Below are 15,631 nucleotides of genomic sequence, written 5' to 3'. Positions count from 1 at the left end.
CTCCAGCTTGGAGGCAGGAGGCAATAAGCCAACCAGTCACCCCCCGCCCCCCGCCCCCGTCTGGCCTCTCGCTGCTCTCTGTCCTGTGTGCCTCCCTTCGCATCCGTCTCTCCTTTCTCTTCCACTTTCTTCTCCCGATGAGTTGAATTGAGGAGTGTCTGGACCCTCACACCTGTGACCGTGGCAGATATATCCTGCTTGGAAAAAGTCATCACCCATAGACCGCCCCCTTTTCTCACCCCTCTCTCAACCCCCCCCCCCCCCCCCCCTCCTCCCCTCCGCTCTGACAGACCAGGAAGTGTGCACAGGAAACAGCTGCCCCTCATGTCCGCCCACCCGACCCGCACCAGGTGCATCCTGGGAATGGAGTGATGTGTGACCGTCGTCGTGTGGCCGACTCTGTATGAGGTGTTACCGTAATCAGGATCACTGTGAACTTTATACAGTGACACATTATGGTAATCTGTCTGCGTCAAATCCCAATAAATCTATTTTTACTTCTGGACCAGAACAAGGACCAACATAAAGAGGAAATAATAATAACATGGATTGTGTTTGGTTGGCCCCAGATGAAGCCGATGCGCATGTGTTTTCACAGATATTGCTCTGATTGGGACTACATGACATTCTAGACGTTCTCACTCCCTGGGCTGCTGACCGTCACGGGTCGGGTTGTATTGTGGGAACCAGGTTTCATGCGGAAAAATTGGACTAAGATAATGAAGCCTGCTGTTCCACGTTGATATTGACCTTTTTGTTTCCAGCTGTTCCAGCTGTGTTCATTTACATCTGTGGAAACTAGAATATAGGTTTTAAAAGATTTTAAACATAAATTTCAGGATAAAAAATGTTCCTTTTGTAATGGTACAAAATTATAATTATAATATTACCAATAAGTCCAATTAATAATCTGTCTGACGTGGAATCGTCAGATCCAGTCCTCGGCTCATCGTGTGTGCTGTTTCCCGATGGCCGGCCTCCAGGACAATCAGGAAAAATAAACAGCCGACATCTATCGCAGCAGAGGAGAAGAGGGAGCGTGGGTCTCGGCCAGCGCTCGCAGCATTGTTTGTCACTTTCTCCATGAAAAAGCACGACAAATATTGCCTCAAACAATTAGGTTCCAGTGATCCCTATCACCAGGCGCACAATAGTGTTTACACGGCGAGAAGGAAACGTGGCCATGGAGCCCACTTTAGGGGGTGTGTGTGACTTCTTGGACATGTGCATGTGTGTGTGTGTGTGTGTGTGTGTGTGTGTGTGTGTGTGTGTGTGTGTGTGTGTGTGACTCCACACTCTATTCTCCAAGGGTGAAAATATTAGTGTACAGTAAGAATCTCCCTTTCTCTGCTCTTTTGATATTTACGGTCAGACTTTGGGAGAATAAATAAAACCATCGTCAGACCTTTAACACTGTGTCCTTCAGAGGAAACAGTTTTGGCTCCACAGCAAGTCAGTAGATGCAATGATGCTTTGAGCTACAGTAAATACAGACTTAAGCATTTTAGCATACAGTATTAACATGAGAATATTTTTTTAGACAGACCCAAACAAGTATAGTGCAAAACACAAAGGAAAAAGATAAACACTAAATAATGATGCCACAACAGGAAATGTCTGAGGGCCAAGATTCACCCTCTGGGACTAATGATTTAATGTCAATCAGCCCTGCACTTTACAATCAAATGTAATGGAATTACATTTATGTGAAAATATTTCCTACTGCGACAGAACTGGGACACATATACACTGTATGATCTAATTAGCAGTGTTGTTTGTTCTATGTGTTAGAGGAACACACATTCCAGAGCGACACTCTTGCAGGGCGACTTTGCGCCGTCTCTCTTTTTTGCAAGAATAAACCACAGAAAGACAGCTTCAGTTTAATCTTTGATTGATTCATCACTTCCCAACAGTTTGCCTCTACAGTACTAGATACCAGAGAAAAATGCAGGTGACGGCCACAGAATACACCAGTGGACCATGGTGGACTCTCAGTACTGAAGGTGACTGTAAAGGTCAACACACAACTGAACGGGAAAAGACAAAAATTCTTATCTCAAAAAAAAACAACAAAAAACATATAAATATGCATTCTTGAAAAGCTCCAAAAGTCCAGCAATCCATATCGTCTCCGCATCTGGATTATTTCTCTTCAACTTTATTGTGGTAGCATTCAAGTCAAATCCAGGGCCAGTGTGTCACTGCCCAGATCTCCAGCACACGAACCTGCCTCTGTAGCTGTTAGAGTCTATTGGTTCCTGAAATACTGGCGTTTAACACCTGGTGCTTTCAATAGACCGCATGGTTTTCATTTTCCACTCGTCTCTCACACAAACACACACACACACACACACACACACACACACACACACACACACACACACACACACACACACACACACACACACACACGGTCCTAATGCAAAACATTTTTATTCTGTGTTTGTATTTTTACTGGTGACTCTGTAGATTCTTTAGCTTTAGCTGCACAGCTCCTTTAAGGTCTGCATGTAGATGCACCCGTGCACCGTCTATCACTGTCAAGCGGTATGTGTGCGAATCCCCATCGATCCACTGGGTGCAGCTAATCCAACCTTCCCAGACTGATTGCTTACACCTTCCCCTCGGCACAATGATGACACACACCTTAACGCTCCAGCAGCCAACCGCCACAGCAACCTCCTACAAACGTCTGCACCTGCTGCTCATCTATCACTCATGATGCTTTGCTTCTCTGAGCGGCAGCTTGACCCGAAGCCGTGATGTGGCAAACTTAGCATTGGCCACAATTCTGTCAAATAAATAATGTCACAGTGAAGAAAGTTGTCTGTTGTGTGACTTCAGAGCCACAGTAACCAGATGTTTTTTATCATATATTAAGAAAAACATGGAACTAACTGAGATTAAATAACTATAGCACATGACTGTTAACTCTTAATAAACTGCTTGATGTTGGTTTGCACACGCTCACTCATGCATATTATTGGATGGGGTATTTTGAGGGGGCCATGGGAGGAGGGCGTTACAAGATTGAAACAATCCTCTCTTGATTTCTTCCTCACTCAAGGGAAAAACGGAAGCTGTCTGTTATTGCTCGTTTCTATTATTGCCCATTTACAGTTGCTCTCTAAACGAGAGCCATCCCTGGATACACACTGATCTATTGTCAAACACTTTTATCTACAACACATCTACAACAGCAAACAGCGAAGAATAGTCCAAACTAATTTACCGGCCATTTACCAAACACTTACAATAAATAAATCACCATGGTAACACACACACACACACACACACACACACACACACACACACACACACACACACACACACACACACACACACACACACACACAGACTACAAATTGAAAGAATTTATATTAGATTTTAAAATTCAAAATCTAAATTATACAACTGAAAATCATATTTAGGCCTAATCGCTCTTTCTCTTTCTGTTGTGACCTTTAGCGAGTTCCTGTTTATTGTGAACCAAATTTAAAAAGCCACAAAATGAACATGGACTAAACAGTCAACATGACATTAAAGGACCAAGTGACTTTTGCCAGGAGCATATGAGCGACAGGAAAATCTAAACCCAAAGGATTACTCTCTGTCCCTTGTGTAGCTTTTTATAAGTTCCAGGCAAATTTATGCAGCATCTGCAAAGCACTACAACGTTATTCTAGCACACGGAGGGCGACGAAGCAGAACCACAGCTGCCCGATGCAGACGAGTGTGACAGAGCCATAGATGACACTGTGACTCTACAAAAACTAGTGTTAACACCAGCACACTCAGAGCCCAGGGCGGTCATGCTATACAGTGATGGGGGCTGGTGACAGATTTATTGAGCCGATTCTTTCTCATGACCTTCAAGGTCATGTAACTGTAAAGCCTTTATAATGTTTGTGTTTCAGTCTAAGAAGGAAATGACAGAGGGAATATGGAAGAGGTGCTGACCCTGAGAGAGAGAGAGAGATTTAGGAAGGAAGTTTGCTCTTGGAGAGAAAAGTGTGCACGATGACGACGTCTATTGGTCCTCGCTGACACAGGTGTGCTCTACAGGACAGACATGACGCCTCGATAATAATAATAATAATAATAATATATGGTTTAAACAATTGTTGTGTTTGTGCATGCATTGCTCGTATAACTCACTTGAAAGTCATTTCTAAACAAAGAAATAGCATTGGGTGATTCCCCAAGTGATTGTGTGATTCGTGTGCACACTTGCAGTAAGTCTCTACTTGCGTGTAAAAAACGAATGCCAGCATCATCTGTTTATTACATTGTTATATACTGTAGGTGCAGCTGCAGATGTGTTTGGGAAACAGTCCAGGTTGCTTCAAAACCTGGGACCGACCAGTCCAGCCAGTGCCATGAGTGTTTGAGTACACGTGCGTAGGCACGAACCTGCTTTGGTGTGTGTGTGTGTGTGTGTGTGTGTGTGTGTGTGTGTGTGTGTGTGTGTGTGTGTGTGTGTGTGTGTGTGTGTGTGTTTGGCCGTGTGAGTGTGTGTGTGTGTGTTGGTATTGGTGGTGGTGGTGTGTGTGTGGGGGGGGGGGGGTTCCTTATCTACAGGCCACAGGCAGCTTTTGAGGCTCTTATCAGCAGCCACCATATTGTACTAGCACATCCTCTTGTCCAGCAGGGAGCGGAAAACTCTCCTTGCAGCACGGTTCCCTCGCTCCCTCTCTCTCTCCCCCGTCTCCCGCTCTCGCTCCCGCCTCACCTCGCAATTGCCAGTACCGGAGCTCTCCGACTGGCAGCCGACGAGAGCATTGTGTCTTCTTGGCGAGGAGAGTGCGAGGCAGGCAGAACAGTGAGGGAGGTGGGCATGACATACTGTCGGGAAAGGGTGGATGGCCGAGACTCGCCCCAATCGAGACATTCGTCCAGAGGATCTGCTTCATATAATTGGCTGAACTGGTCTCCTTCTGACTCTAGGTGACTTTTACTCATTGTTTCATTTCTAGCTGCTGGTGAATTCAGTAAGAGGAGTGTTTGAGGGGCGTCAGACAGTTTGGCCCCAGTTCTGACCTGAGGCACTGACAGACAGCGGCAGAGGCTGTGGAGTGTGAGCGACCTGAAGGAGGAGGAGGAGGAGGAGGAAGAGGAGGAGGCTAAAGCTGAGGAGACAACATGTGCGTTCGCATGTCACTTCAACTCTGACGGATTTACTGAGACAGACAGACAGACAGACGAGCCACGCTGGATATCCTGATGTATCCGTGAGTATTTCATATTTAATTCCATACTGTCTCTGTGACATGGTCACTGTTTGCATTGCATTACTTAAAAACTACTGTAGTTCTATCACGTGGCTCATCAAGCGTGTCATTGTGTCATTGTCTACATTTAGTCAAACAACAACAGTAGTTGATTAACTTAAATAAAATGCAAAGGCCTATATGAAATATTATTAGATCATATATTTATTTACTGAACATAATTATCAATAAAAATTATAAAATCGTTATTTACATTATATAACCCAACAGAGCGATTTTGACATAATGTGATATGAAATATTAGCAACTTGTCACATTTTTTCAAATTTATATTTTCAGTAACTGACAAAACCTTTAGCTTATTGCGTAGCACTGAATGTAATGCGTCATATGATGAAGACATATGCTGACAGTACATTAAATGCCACATATTAATATGCATACTACAATTTTTCTTGTCTTTATAATCAGGGCTAGAATTATTTTAAACTAAAAAACATAGAACTGAGATGATTATTCATCTTGGGTCTGTGACACTGCAACCTTATGCTGTTATGCATATCTGACTGCTTCCTTATACGTTAGCGTCTCTGAAGGTTCTTTTAAACAAGATATTAATAGAACAATAAATAAAAAACTGCTGCCGTTTTAGTTTTAAAAATTACCTGTGACCACTACACATCGCAGTGAAAAACAGAACTGTCCGAAAATAAAGTCATGACCACTAGAAAAGACAAAACAGGAACAACTGCGATTGCAAAACAGAAGAACTCATAGGACTTTTACGAGTTGCTTGACAAAATGTAAAAACATTGTGTTACTTGAAGAGTGTAACAGTGACATCAGAGCTGCTCTATAAACTCAGTCTTTGCAGATTCCATTCATTTGCATCTAATATTTTAAGCCAGCACAGACTCCCCTCATTGCATTTTACTGTACGTGCCCCTTGAGCGCATTTCTTTACTAAATGCTAATATATCCTGAGTGCGTTTTCTTTTGTTCCACAGACGCTTTGATATCACTCCAATCTCCGCCGGTCTGGGATGTCCTCAATGCTTTAAAGGATTTTGACTCACATCCTCAAAATACACACAGTCAGACAGACAGACGGACGAAGAAGCTCATTAAGAGCATCCACTGGAGACTCATTCGAAACCTAGACTCAGGATGTGCCGCCAGAAAAATAGCGACAGCACAAGGTCCGCGCTGCAGAGGCAGTCTGCCGTTCACGCTCACTAGGTCTGTGTCACAGCTCCATCTGCAAAGACCCTGTCCATCCAAAACCTGGTTCATGGATTAGAGTCCGGCTCAATGTAAAGATACTGAGAGACACTGGGTTGCTGTATGGAAACCGCCCCTACGTTTGAAAGGCTCTGTTAGTCTCACAGCAGGGGGTTATTCAGATTTAAGACCTAGAGAACGGAAACACACGCTGGACAGCAGCTCAGCGTCCGCCCGAAGCTTCACCAACATGATGGAGAAGCTGAGCCCCAGCGAGCCGCCTGCCTCGTCCCCAGACCTACCCCGCCCCTCCTCCACCCCCTCTCCGGCCAGCGTAGGGCGGCGCAGCCCCGCCCACAACCACGCGCTAGCGTCGCCGCGGGGCGCTAACCGGCCGGAGCACGGAGACGCCCGCGCCCCCGGCTCAAGGCAGTCGGCCATCACGCCAGCCGCCGCGGTGACCATCCACCACACGGACGCTGAGCAGGAGGACAAGCCGGGAGGATCGCCAGCCACCACCCCCTCCTCTCCCGCCGCGGCCGCCGTCAGCAGGTCCCCGACGCTCTCGTCTCCGCCCCCGCTGCTCCCAGCGCCGGCCAAGACCTCCCCGTGTCCTCTCCCACCCCCAGCGTCGGCGCCGTTCGTCCCCTCGTCCTCCACGCCTTCCCCACTCCCTCCACACGTTCCGGTCATCAGCCTCGGACACAGCAAACCCCCCCTGCCTCTCCCCGGCACCCCCTTGACCGCCCTCCATCCCATCCCCAACCTCCTCCACCGGCCCCACGGGAGCCTGTGCCGCAGCCAGCTCACCTGCTTGTCCGTGGCCAGTCCCGGAGGCCCCGCGGGGCCCGGAGGCCCCGTCGTCCCCGCGGTTCCCTCGTCGGGCTCCCTGTTACACCAGCAGTACCTGCCAGCGCACTCTTTCTTCAGCAGGTGACATTTGACTCGTTTTATTTTAGCCACTAACACAGAGTCTCATTCAGGACAAACGTGAGGATGGGAGGAAGCACAACACATAGCACAGCATCATTAGTGGGTTTTATACTTGTCAGTCAGTCATTCCATGACAGACTTCATCCTATCATCTACTAAAATAACACGTTACCTACTGCAGACCAGGTATTTACATAATAAAGAAAACTAGACCAGAACTAGACTGTAGGGTGGTGTAGGTACATCACCATCTTCCTGCCTTTAACGTGTACGTTGTTTCATGAGTATCTGTTTCACATCAAGCTAACCTGCTGAAAGTTGCCTTCGTAACTCCCCTTTCAGCCTCGGTAACGGTGGAGCAGCCCTGTTGGTCACGATGCCAAGTTTCTGTTTCATAGAAAACCTCAACGGCTGCGATTCCTTGACTTCCCATTATGATTAACAGCGACTGGTGCCACTGTATGAGCAGGGCAGGGTTCTGTTACTAAATGCTTTGTATGAGACCACTGTTTAAATCACACTCACTTTTAATTGCCCCTATATTTAGCCTTTACAGTAACACAATAAACCCATTTTTGGTAGGAAACTCTTATCTTATTCCAAGGAAAGGATTTTCCACAGTGTAAGACAAAAGCACCAGCCATGGATTTTTCCACATCTATGGTTTCCCCATCTGTCCTGAAGGTCTGGGAATAAGATTCCCTGCTTGGTTTGTCTCTTACAGGAAGCATTGATCTATTTCATGCCCGTGAAGAAGAATCAGCCTTAATGAGACCAGGCTAAGACACTGCATGCGCACAGTTAATCAATGCCAGCAGCACAATCACACCTCAGTTAACAGCTCCCACCATCTTGTTGCCGTCTCCATCAATTTCTGTCTGGAACAAACCAAATGTCAGAATGACATAATATAGTTGCAAACAGGTTGAACTACAATAATTGTACATTTCGTAAAAATTCTCCCATCTCTGATGTTTAGCTCCTACCTGGGTCCTGTAGGAGGAAACTATGGCGTCCTCAACAACAGCCGCATCAAGAGGCGACCCTCGTCACACTTTGAGATGGAGAGCAATGACTGTGAGTATATGTGTGTGAACAAACAGTAGGATACATACAGTGTGCTTGTTGTTAGCTGCTAACAGCAGGCTGCTAAAATGTATGAGTAATTACAGAAGTGTGCGTTTATCCTCTGTGTGTCTGATAGGTCCTCCTCAGAAACTCGCCCGCCGCGTCTTCACCAACAGCCGCGAGCGCTGGCGGCAGCAGAACGTCAACGGGGCCTTCTCCGAGCTGAGAAAGCTCATCCCCACGCACCCGCCGGACAAGAAGCTCAGCAAGAACGAAATCCTGCGCCTGGCGGTCAAGTACATCAACTTCCTGGTCACTCTGCTCAACGACCAGGCGCAGGACAGGGGCAGCGACTCGGCGGACGACGAGGCCGAGGACGAGGGCGCCGCGGCCGGGCCGGACGCCGGCCCGCAGAACCCCCTGTTCCGGGCCCGCGGCGCCGCGCCGCCCGCGGCCCGGTCGGCCTCGGCGGGCGCCCGCGCCGACAGGGACTCCACGGACTCGGCCGCGGCCCTGGCTCACTCCCCGGCGACGTCCAGTTGCTATGGTGACACGGACAGCGAGGAAAGCTTCGGGGCAAAGACGTCTGTAGTGACCCATGGCATTCTGGGAAAGGTCAAGGGTCAGATAAGAATGATGGCAGCTACGAATGATGAGCGGTGACTCTGAACGCTGGCAAAGACAGAGGCGTGCGGCCGCTGGGAGTTGGACCCAGGACTCGAGCGTCAACTCCTAATAAGACGGCCATTTGTGCTGGTAGTTTGTCGTTTTGGGCGGCTCGTGACTCTTTTCCTGTGCTGTGCAAACGGCGAGTGCGAAGTTCTGCGTTTTTCAGCGAAATGCGACGCTGGAAGGCGCGAAACGCGGTGTGGTCAGACGCGCTGCAGAGCCCGAGGTTCCACCCTGACATTGTGACACACTTGTAGCAGACAGAAATAAAGCGGCTTTGACTTTGCTGTTCCTTATTTGACATCCTCTTATTGTGCTCCGAAGACTGCTCTCTGTCAGCACGATTTCTCAACACGTCCGAAGCTTCTGCTGCTCTCAGCTCAGGAGGGTTTATTGTGCAGTGCTGGAGTCTGGAGCAATGCTTGGGTCTGAACTGGACTGAGCTCGGGAAAATACTAAATATACCACTATTGTGTTTGGAATTAATATTTTAAACAATAGCATGCGCACAACTCCACTTGTCTACATAGTCGCACCTCAGCACGTCCATGTTTGTTTGTGCAGGATGACAGATTAACAGTAGTTTGTTGAATGTGTGAATCATAAACAAGGAGGCTGTGAAGCCGGCGGCTATTGTGAAAAAACCTCAGTAGTTTTTGTGCGTGCAGCCGTAGAGGTGGATGTGGTGTGAACCAACTAAAAAGATTTATGTAACAGCAGCTCCACGCATGGCAGGTGTGTGGTTGTGTGTTAGGAAGCTGGGGTGGATGTGGGATGCGGTCGGTGATGGGGTGCAGCGTGTCACAGCAGCCGCCGCGCAGATGTGCGCGTCTCTGGCCAGGAAGCGCCTACAGTTAGTGCTGCCTCATTGACGGCCAGCGAGCTTCCTGGAGGAGGCGAGGGTGGCAACCGCTGCATGGAAGAGGGGAAATAAAGAGACAGAGAGAGAAAACAGGCGCCGGGACGCGCTGGGAACCTCTGCACAGCCGCGTTCAGGGCCACACAACAGGAAGAGCCGCTTGCACAAGAGCACGGCGGCTGCGCCAGCGCCGCTGTGAAACCACAGGGCCGATCACACGGAGGCAGGGGGCATATTAATGGAGAGAGAGAGAGAGAGAGAGAGAGAGAGGCGCACACACACACACACACACACACACACACACACACACACACACACACACACACACACACACACACACACACACACACACACACACACTTCCTTTAAGGAACCTGGGTGATTTGTGTGCCATTGACACTCACCCCCCAAGCATGTGATGCTTCAGAGAAAACAGCCGGTGATCACTGGAAAAGGTGTGTGTGTGTGTGTGTGTGTGTGTGTGTGTCACCATACACCTGGCATGCGTTACGTTACACACACCACAGCAGCACAAATCCCCAACCTGTTATCGTCCTAATGCACAAAGTGAACACTGCAGTGTGTCGAGGTGTTGACGCGCTCCCGATACAGGAGGCCCAGCGGGCGACGCTGGCCAGCCTGGTCCATGGAGATAATCCACGGGAGCCTCCTCCCTCTCACCACCAGCGTCACACCCACGTACAGTAACACTCATGAACGCACCTTCACAGCTGGAGCATGATTCAATATACTGCAAAGGCAGGATGGAGCTCCACGTTTAACTTAAAACTCGAAGCTTTGTGAAGAATCATGTAGAAGTCATTATTCCATTCAGATTATGTTTAATGTAATAGATGAACAAATGGCAGTTCACAAAAATGATGAAGATGAAGAGAAAATATTAGCAACTTGAGATTCTACAATACACAAATAAAACAAATGGATTAAATCTGGAGTGAAACCACCTCAGGACCTGTTTTGAATTCAACCACCAAAAGCAAAAAGTGTTTTCATGCACGATAAAAAGTTCCTTAAACTGTTTTCTCATTTACATCACATACATGTTTTTACAGTATCTTGCGTTCAGTCATTCAGTTTTCAGCGTCTTGGCCAAAGAGTCCACGCCGTCGCTCACTGTTCTCGCCGCAGCTTCGTCCTTTGTCTCCGGCGCCGCCTTCTTTTTGCCGTATTTCCGTCGGCCCGCTTCCGCTGCCGCAGACCCGACCGCCGCCCCGACGGCGCCGCCGAGCACCCCCCACAGCAGCACGCCGAGCACCAGCCCCAGCACCGCACCCACCAGCAGCGCCCTGGGAACCCGCTTGGCCGCAGCTCCCGCCTGCTCCCACACCGGGCTCCGGGCCACCATTTGGGCCCCCGCTTTGGCCCCAGAACCCACCTTCCCCCACACCGGGCTTCGGGCCACGGTCTTGGCCCCCGTCCCGATCCCCGCTCCGACCCGCATGGACGTGCCGGCCACTAGCTTGGCCCCGGACCCGACCTGTCCCCACACGGGACTAGCTGCCACCGCTTTGGCTCCGGAGCCCACCCACGCAGAACCGTCCACCACCACCTGGGGGACCCGATCTCCCACCGCCTTGGACACGTGTCCGGCGCCGGCTCCCACCTTCTCCCACAGGGAGCTGCCGACCACCATCTCCTGCACGCTGAGCGCCCCGCTGCTAAGCGCCCCCCACGCCGGGCTGCTCCGGACCTGCATGGCGCCGTCTCTCGCCCACGCCGAGCCTCCGGCCAGCAGCCGGGGCAGGGCCTCGGCGCCGCACTGCATCTTCTCCACCACGGAGCGCAGCACCGAGGCCTGCAGGCCGCCGGCCGCGATGGGGGGGAGGCTCTCGATGTCCATGGACCTCAGGCTCATCTCCGCCTCATCCCTGGTGTCCTCAATCTCGTCCTCTCTCACCTCCTCCTCGGCCTCCGCCACGGTCTGCATGTGGGACAGGCGCCTCTTGGGGCTCAGCTGCCCGGCGCTGCCTCCTCTGTCCAGCTCCGCCCGCCTCCTCTGCCTCGCTATCTCCACCTGCCTCTGCCTCACTCGGCTCTCGGCCTCCTGGAAAGCAGGGCAGGAGTAGAACTGTCCCCCGGCCTCCTTCACCATCTGCTCCACCTTGTCCAGCAGCTCCTCCACGCTCCTCCCCTCGCGCCCCCCGTCCCCCGCCGCCATCACGTGGAACCGGTCCCCGCACCTCTCCACCAGGTTCAACAGGTCCGCCCTCTGACCGGCCACGTACGCCTCCACGCTGCTGCCGCCCGCCCTCCCGCTCTCCCTCAGTCGGTCCTCGCAGGTGAACAGCACCAGCGTGTGCCTCCGCACCGCTTCTGGGCCGAAGACGGCGTCGAGGGCCCACAGGGCCTGCAGCTCCAGCTTCGCGGGCCGGTCCAAGGGGACGCACAGGAGGAAGGCGTGAGGGCCCGGACTGGACAGGGCGACGCAGGAGGAGATCTGAGCTCGCACCTCATCCGGGGCGTTCTGGGAATTGAACCAGTCCGGGGTGTCCACTACTGCCACCTGCAGGGGAAACAACAGGCGGCGTCACATCGTGGGAAAAAAAAATAAGACAGGCTCTGATATTGTTTTATGACAACACACAAAGCCGCTGTCAAGATTCTTTGAGGTTTTGGCAAGAACGGGAGTTGAGCTGAAAAAGTAACTAACTAACCCTTCTTCCTCCAACCAGCGCCTTCTTTTTGTCGCACTCCTGAGTAATGGCGCAGGAATCAAACTCCTCCCGACCCAGGATTTTGTTGCCCGTCGCACTCTTCCCTGCGCCGGAGCGCCCGAGCAGCACCAGGCGCAGCTCCGGAGACGAGGAGGCGGCGGTCGGAGGGGCGGGCGAAGGGAGCGGGGGAGGAGAGAAGGCAAAGGCCGATGAGGAGGGGGATGAAGGCTCAGAAAACGCTGAGTCGGCGAAGGCCGAAGACGAGGGAGAGTTAGAGGAGAAAGGAGGCGAGCGAGGGGAGGAAGTAGGAGAGAGGGAGGGAGACTGCTCCTCGAAGCTGTTGATTCTGTGGTGCACTGAAAATGAGGCGTTGGGTTAGAACATGTTCAGGTGCTGACTACAAACAGAGAGAGAGAGAGAGACTTACAGGTGCTGATCACCTTCTTCGGCTTGGCCTCAGACATTTGTGAGAGCAGGGCTCCATCTACAGAGGAGAAAAGGCGGAGACCGTCCATCACAGCTCTGCTCGCGCTTCCACGCGGTCGTGAGGGAGACGAGGGACTTGCCTGCGTTGAGTTTGAAGCTGGGCGTCCTGTTCCGCCTCCAGTCCTCATCCGCGTGAGTGGACCCCTCGGGCCTCGGAGCGGGAGCCGACTGCAGCCCGTTGGACTCCCGCCTCACGCCCGCCCGTCCCTCCACCTCGTCCCTGCGCTCCTTCCTCCTCCTCTGCAGGGCGGCGCTGTACTCGTCTCCCGCGTCCTCGCCGCTCCTCGCCGTTTCCTGGTTGCGACCGCGTGCCGGCGCCGACTCCCACCTCTCCGCGTTTTGAGCTCGGTAACTTTCCAGAACCTCCCGTTTTCCTCCCGGCACTGGTTTCTCAGACTCGGCGTCCCGGAGCGTTTTGATGGGACACACCCCGTTCTGCTGCACCATGATGTCCACCTGGCGAATAAACACACGCACGACAAAGGCTTCAGGATTTGAATGTAACATCGCATAGTCTCCAGTGACAGGTACATTATCACCTCGTCAGTCAGGGCTCAGACTCAACTAATCATTTATGCCTAAACTGGTCGCGCTTCAGGCTCCGTCAGATTTTATCACAGCCAAACTGGGTGTTGCTGTGAGAAGCCGTGTGCTTAGCAACCTCGTCAGACAACTAAACAAGGAAGCGTCACACACGCTGTGCGTATGCAGACGCAGGGGAACAATGCTTTCAGTGCTCTTACTTTCTTAAGCAGCTCTCGGACCTGGTCCCGGTCGTTTCGCTGGCGGTTGTTGATGACGTGGTATCTGCCCCCACAGCGATCGACGACCTGCCTCAGGCCGGAGTCACTCCGCAGGTAGTCCTGTGTGCAGGAGAGAGCCTGATTAGGAACCATGTCACTGTGGAAACCCATAGAACTGCACTGAACGTACAGTACAAGCACACAGGCACGTTAGTGGCTTTTTCGCAAGCTTTCGGTTTTAAAATGATTATCAGGAACAGACACCGACGACACGCTGCTGAATAGCAGGTGCGCACAGATGAGAGGATTCCTTATCTCGGCTCAGTAAAGATGAAGGTTGGATTACCTCCACTGTCCTTCCCATTAAGTAGTCCCCGCAGGTCAGCAGGACCAGGGTGTGATTAAGCGAGGCCTCCCCAAACATCTCCTCCAGCTCCGCAGGGACTCGACCCTCCATCTGGGATCCCGTTCAGAATGAACACAGTCACTCTTTGACTCGCGTTACACCTTTTTAGACCCAGTATGGAAACGAACTGAAACCAACCTCTGTAAACTGGAAGACGGGCACCAGCAGCAGAATACAGTGTGGACCGGGCTCCAGCAGGGTCATCGCCCGGGCCGTCTCCTTCCTCACGCTGTCCTCCATCTTCCCGCCGCTCCAGAACCACCGCGGCGCCTCCACCAGGGTCACGGCCCGGCCCTCGAAGGCCCCCTGCCGCAGCCGGCAGCTCCGCGGGGACGCGTGGGACTCGGGGGACGGCTGCCCGAGGACGGTGTCGGCCGACAGCGTCTTCCCGCACCCGATGTTGCCCACGAGCAGGAGCCTCAGCTCTTGGGCCGAGGACCCGGAGTGGCTTCCTCTGCTCATAACTGCAGAAACGCAAGCCCCGTGAGTGGCGTGTGTGCGAAGGAACAGGAAACCAGAGAACTGGACAGGTGAGGGTGTTATCAGCCAATCTACGGATGACTGACACTGAATCTAAAACCAAACACCAGTCCTGTGACGGCGCCTGCTTTGCCTCCATGTTGCGAGGTTCGCGCCCCGCAGCTAAGTCTATTGTCACACGTCTGATGCATGAGCGCACGTCTCCTCTCGGGAGCTTTTGTTTTAGCCCAGCTCCTCTTACGCTTCTCTATGGGTCCATATTTGATCAGCGTGTATAAGACAGTATGCGAAGCCTCGTCCGTCCAGTCCGACTACATTCTACCTGGACCTGCACCTACGAACTCACACACGGGGAAAGGATGGAACGGCCAAGCTGGGCACCAGTGCACAACTTGCATCGCACACATAAGAGAACCTAGCATTAAACGAACAAGTGCTTTCAAAGCTACTCTACTAATAAACAGCCCAATGTCAACACAGATGGTGTAAATACACTAGAGGGCATTATACATATTACATGTTAAGCCCAAACAAAGAGTTCAGTTTACATACAACAGTTTACCTCCTAAATAATCCTTCAGCTGCATTTAACGACATATTCAATTAAACATACTCACTCAGCTGTGTGAGACCTTCAACGCTGTGCTCATGTATCGTCTGCTCCACGGAGCGTCTGGGCATTTTAGTCGCCTCCCACTCGAACGCAGTCAATTGAAGCTCACATCCCTCGGAGCACCTGTCTCACACACACACACACACACACACACACACACACACACACACACACACACACACACACACACACACACACACACACACACACACACACACACACACACACACACACACACACACAC

General features: G+C 51.4%; 2 protein-coding genes and 1 long non-coding RNA gene across 3 annotated transcripts; 1 reads left to right on the top strand and 2 right to left on the bottom strand.

Annotated features, from left to right (window-relative positions):
- Positions 1 to 4,830: 4,830 nt before the first annotated feature.
- Positions 4,831 to 9,421, top strand: lyl1 (LYL1 basic helix-loop-helix family member). The gene is made up of 4 exons (XM_029159492.2): positions 4,831 to 5,234; positions 6,242 to 7,388; positions 8,368 to 8,465; positions 8,593 to 9,421. The coding sequence occupies exons 2-4, from the start codon at positions 6,706 to 6,708 to the stop codon at positions 9,117 to 9,119; spliced, it is 1,308 nt and encodes a 435-aa protein (XP_029015325.1). The 5' UTR covers positions 4,831 to 5,234; positions 6,242 to 6,705; the 3' UTR covers positions 9,120 to 9,421.
- LOC129604368 (uncharacterized) lies at positions 7,932 to 8,699 on the bottom strand. The gene is made up of 3 exons (XR_008695180.1): positions 8,559 to 8,699; positions 8,375 to 8,442; positions 7,932 to 8,266 (listed from the first exon to the last, which is right to left on the bottom strand). It is a non-coding gene; the product is annotated as an uncharacterized LOC129604368 (long non-coding RNA).
- Positions 9,422 to 10,579: 1,158 nt separating the features above from the next.
- Positions 10,580 to 15,597, bottom strand: LOC114861897 (uncharacterized). Its single transcript, XM_029161586.2, has 8 exons — positions 15,392 to 15,597; positions 14,433 to 14,758; positions 14,235 to 14,345; positions 13,889 to 14,008; positions 13,226 to 13,601; positions 13,087 to 13,143; positions 12,660 to 13,015; positions 10,580 to 12,508 (listed from the first exon to the last, which is right to left on the bottom strand). The coding sequence occupies exons 1-8, from the start codon at positions 15,453 to 15,455 to the stop codon at positions 11,072 to 11,074; spliced, it is 2,847 nt and encodes a 948-aa protein (XP_029017419.1). The 5' UTR covers positions 15,456 to 15,597; the 3' UTR covers positions 10,580 to 11,071.
- Between the last annotated feature and the right edge of the window lie 34 nt (positions 15,598 to 15,631).

Source organism: Betta splendens, chromosome 1, assembly GCF_900634795.4.
Source record: "Betta splendens chromosome 1, fBetSpl5.4, whole genome shotgun sequence".
NCBI classification, from domain to species: Eukaryota; Metazoa; Chordata; class Actinopteri; order Anabantiformes; family Osphronemidae; genus Betta; species Betta splendens.
Note: the sequence above shows the minus strand (reverse complement) of the source record. Positions and strands in the feature narration are given on the sequence as shown.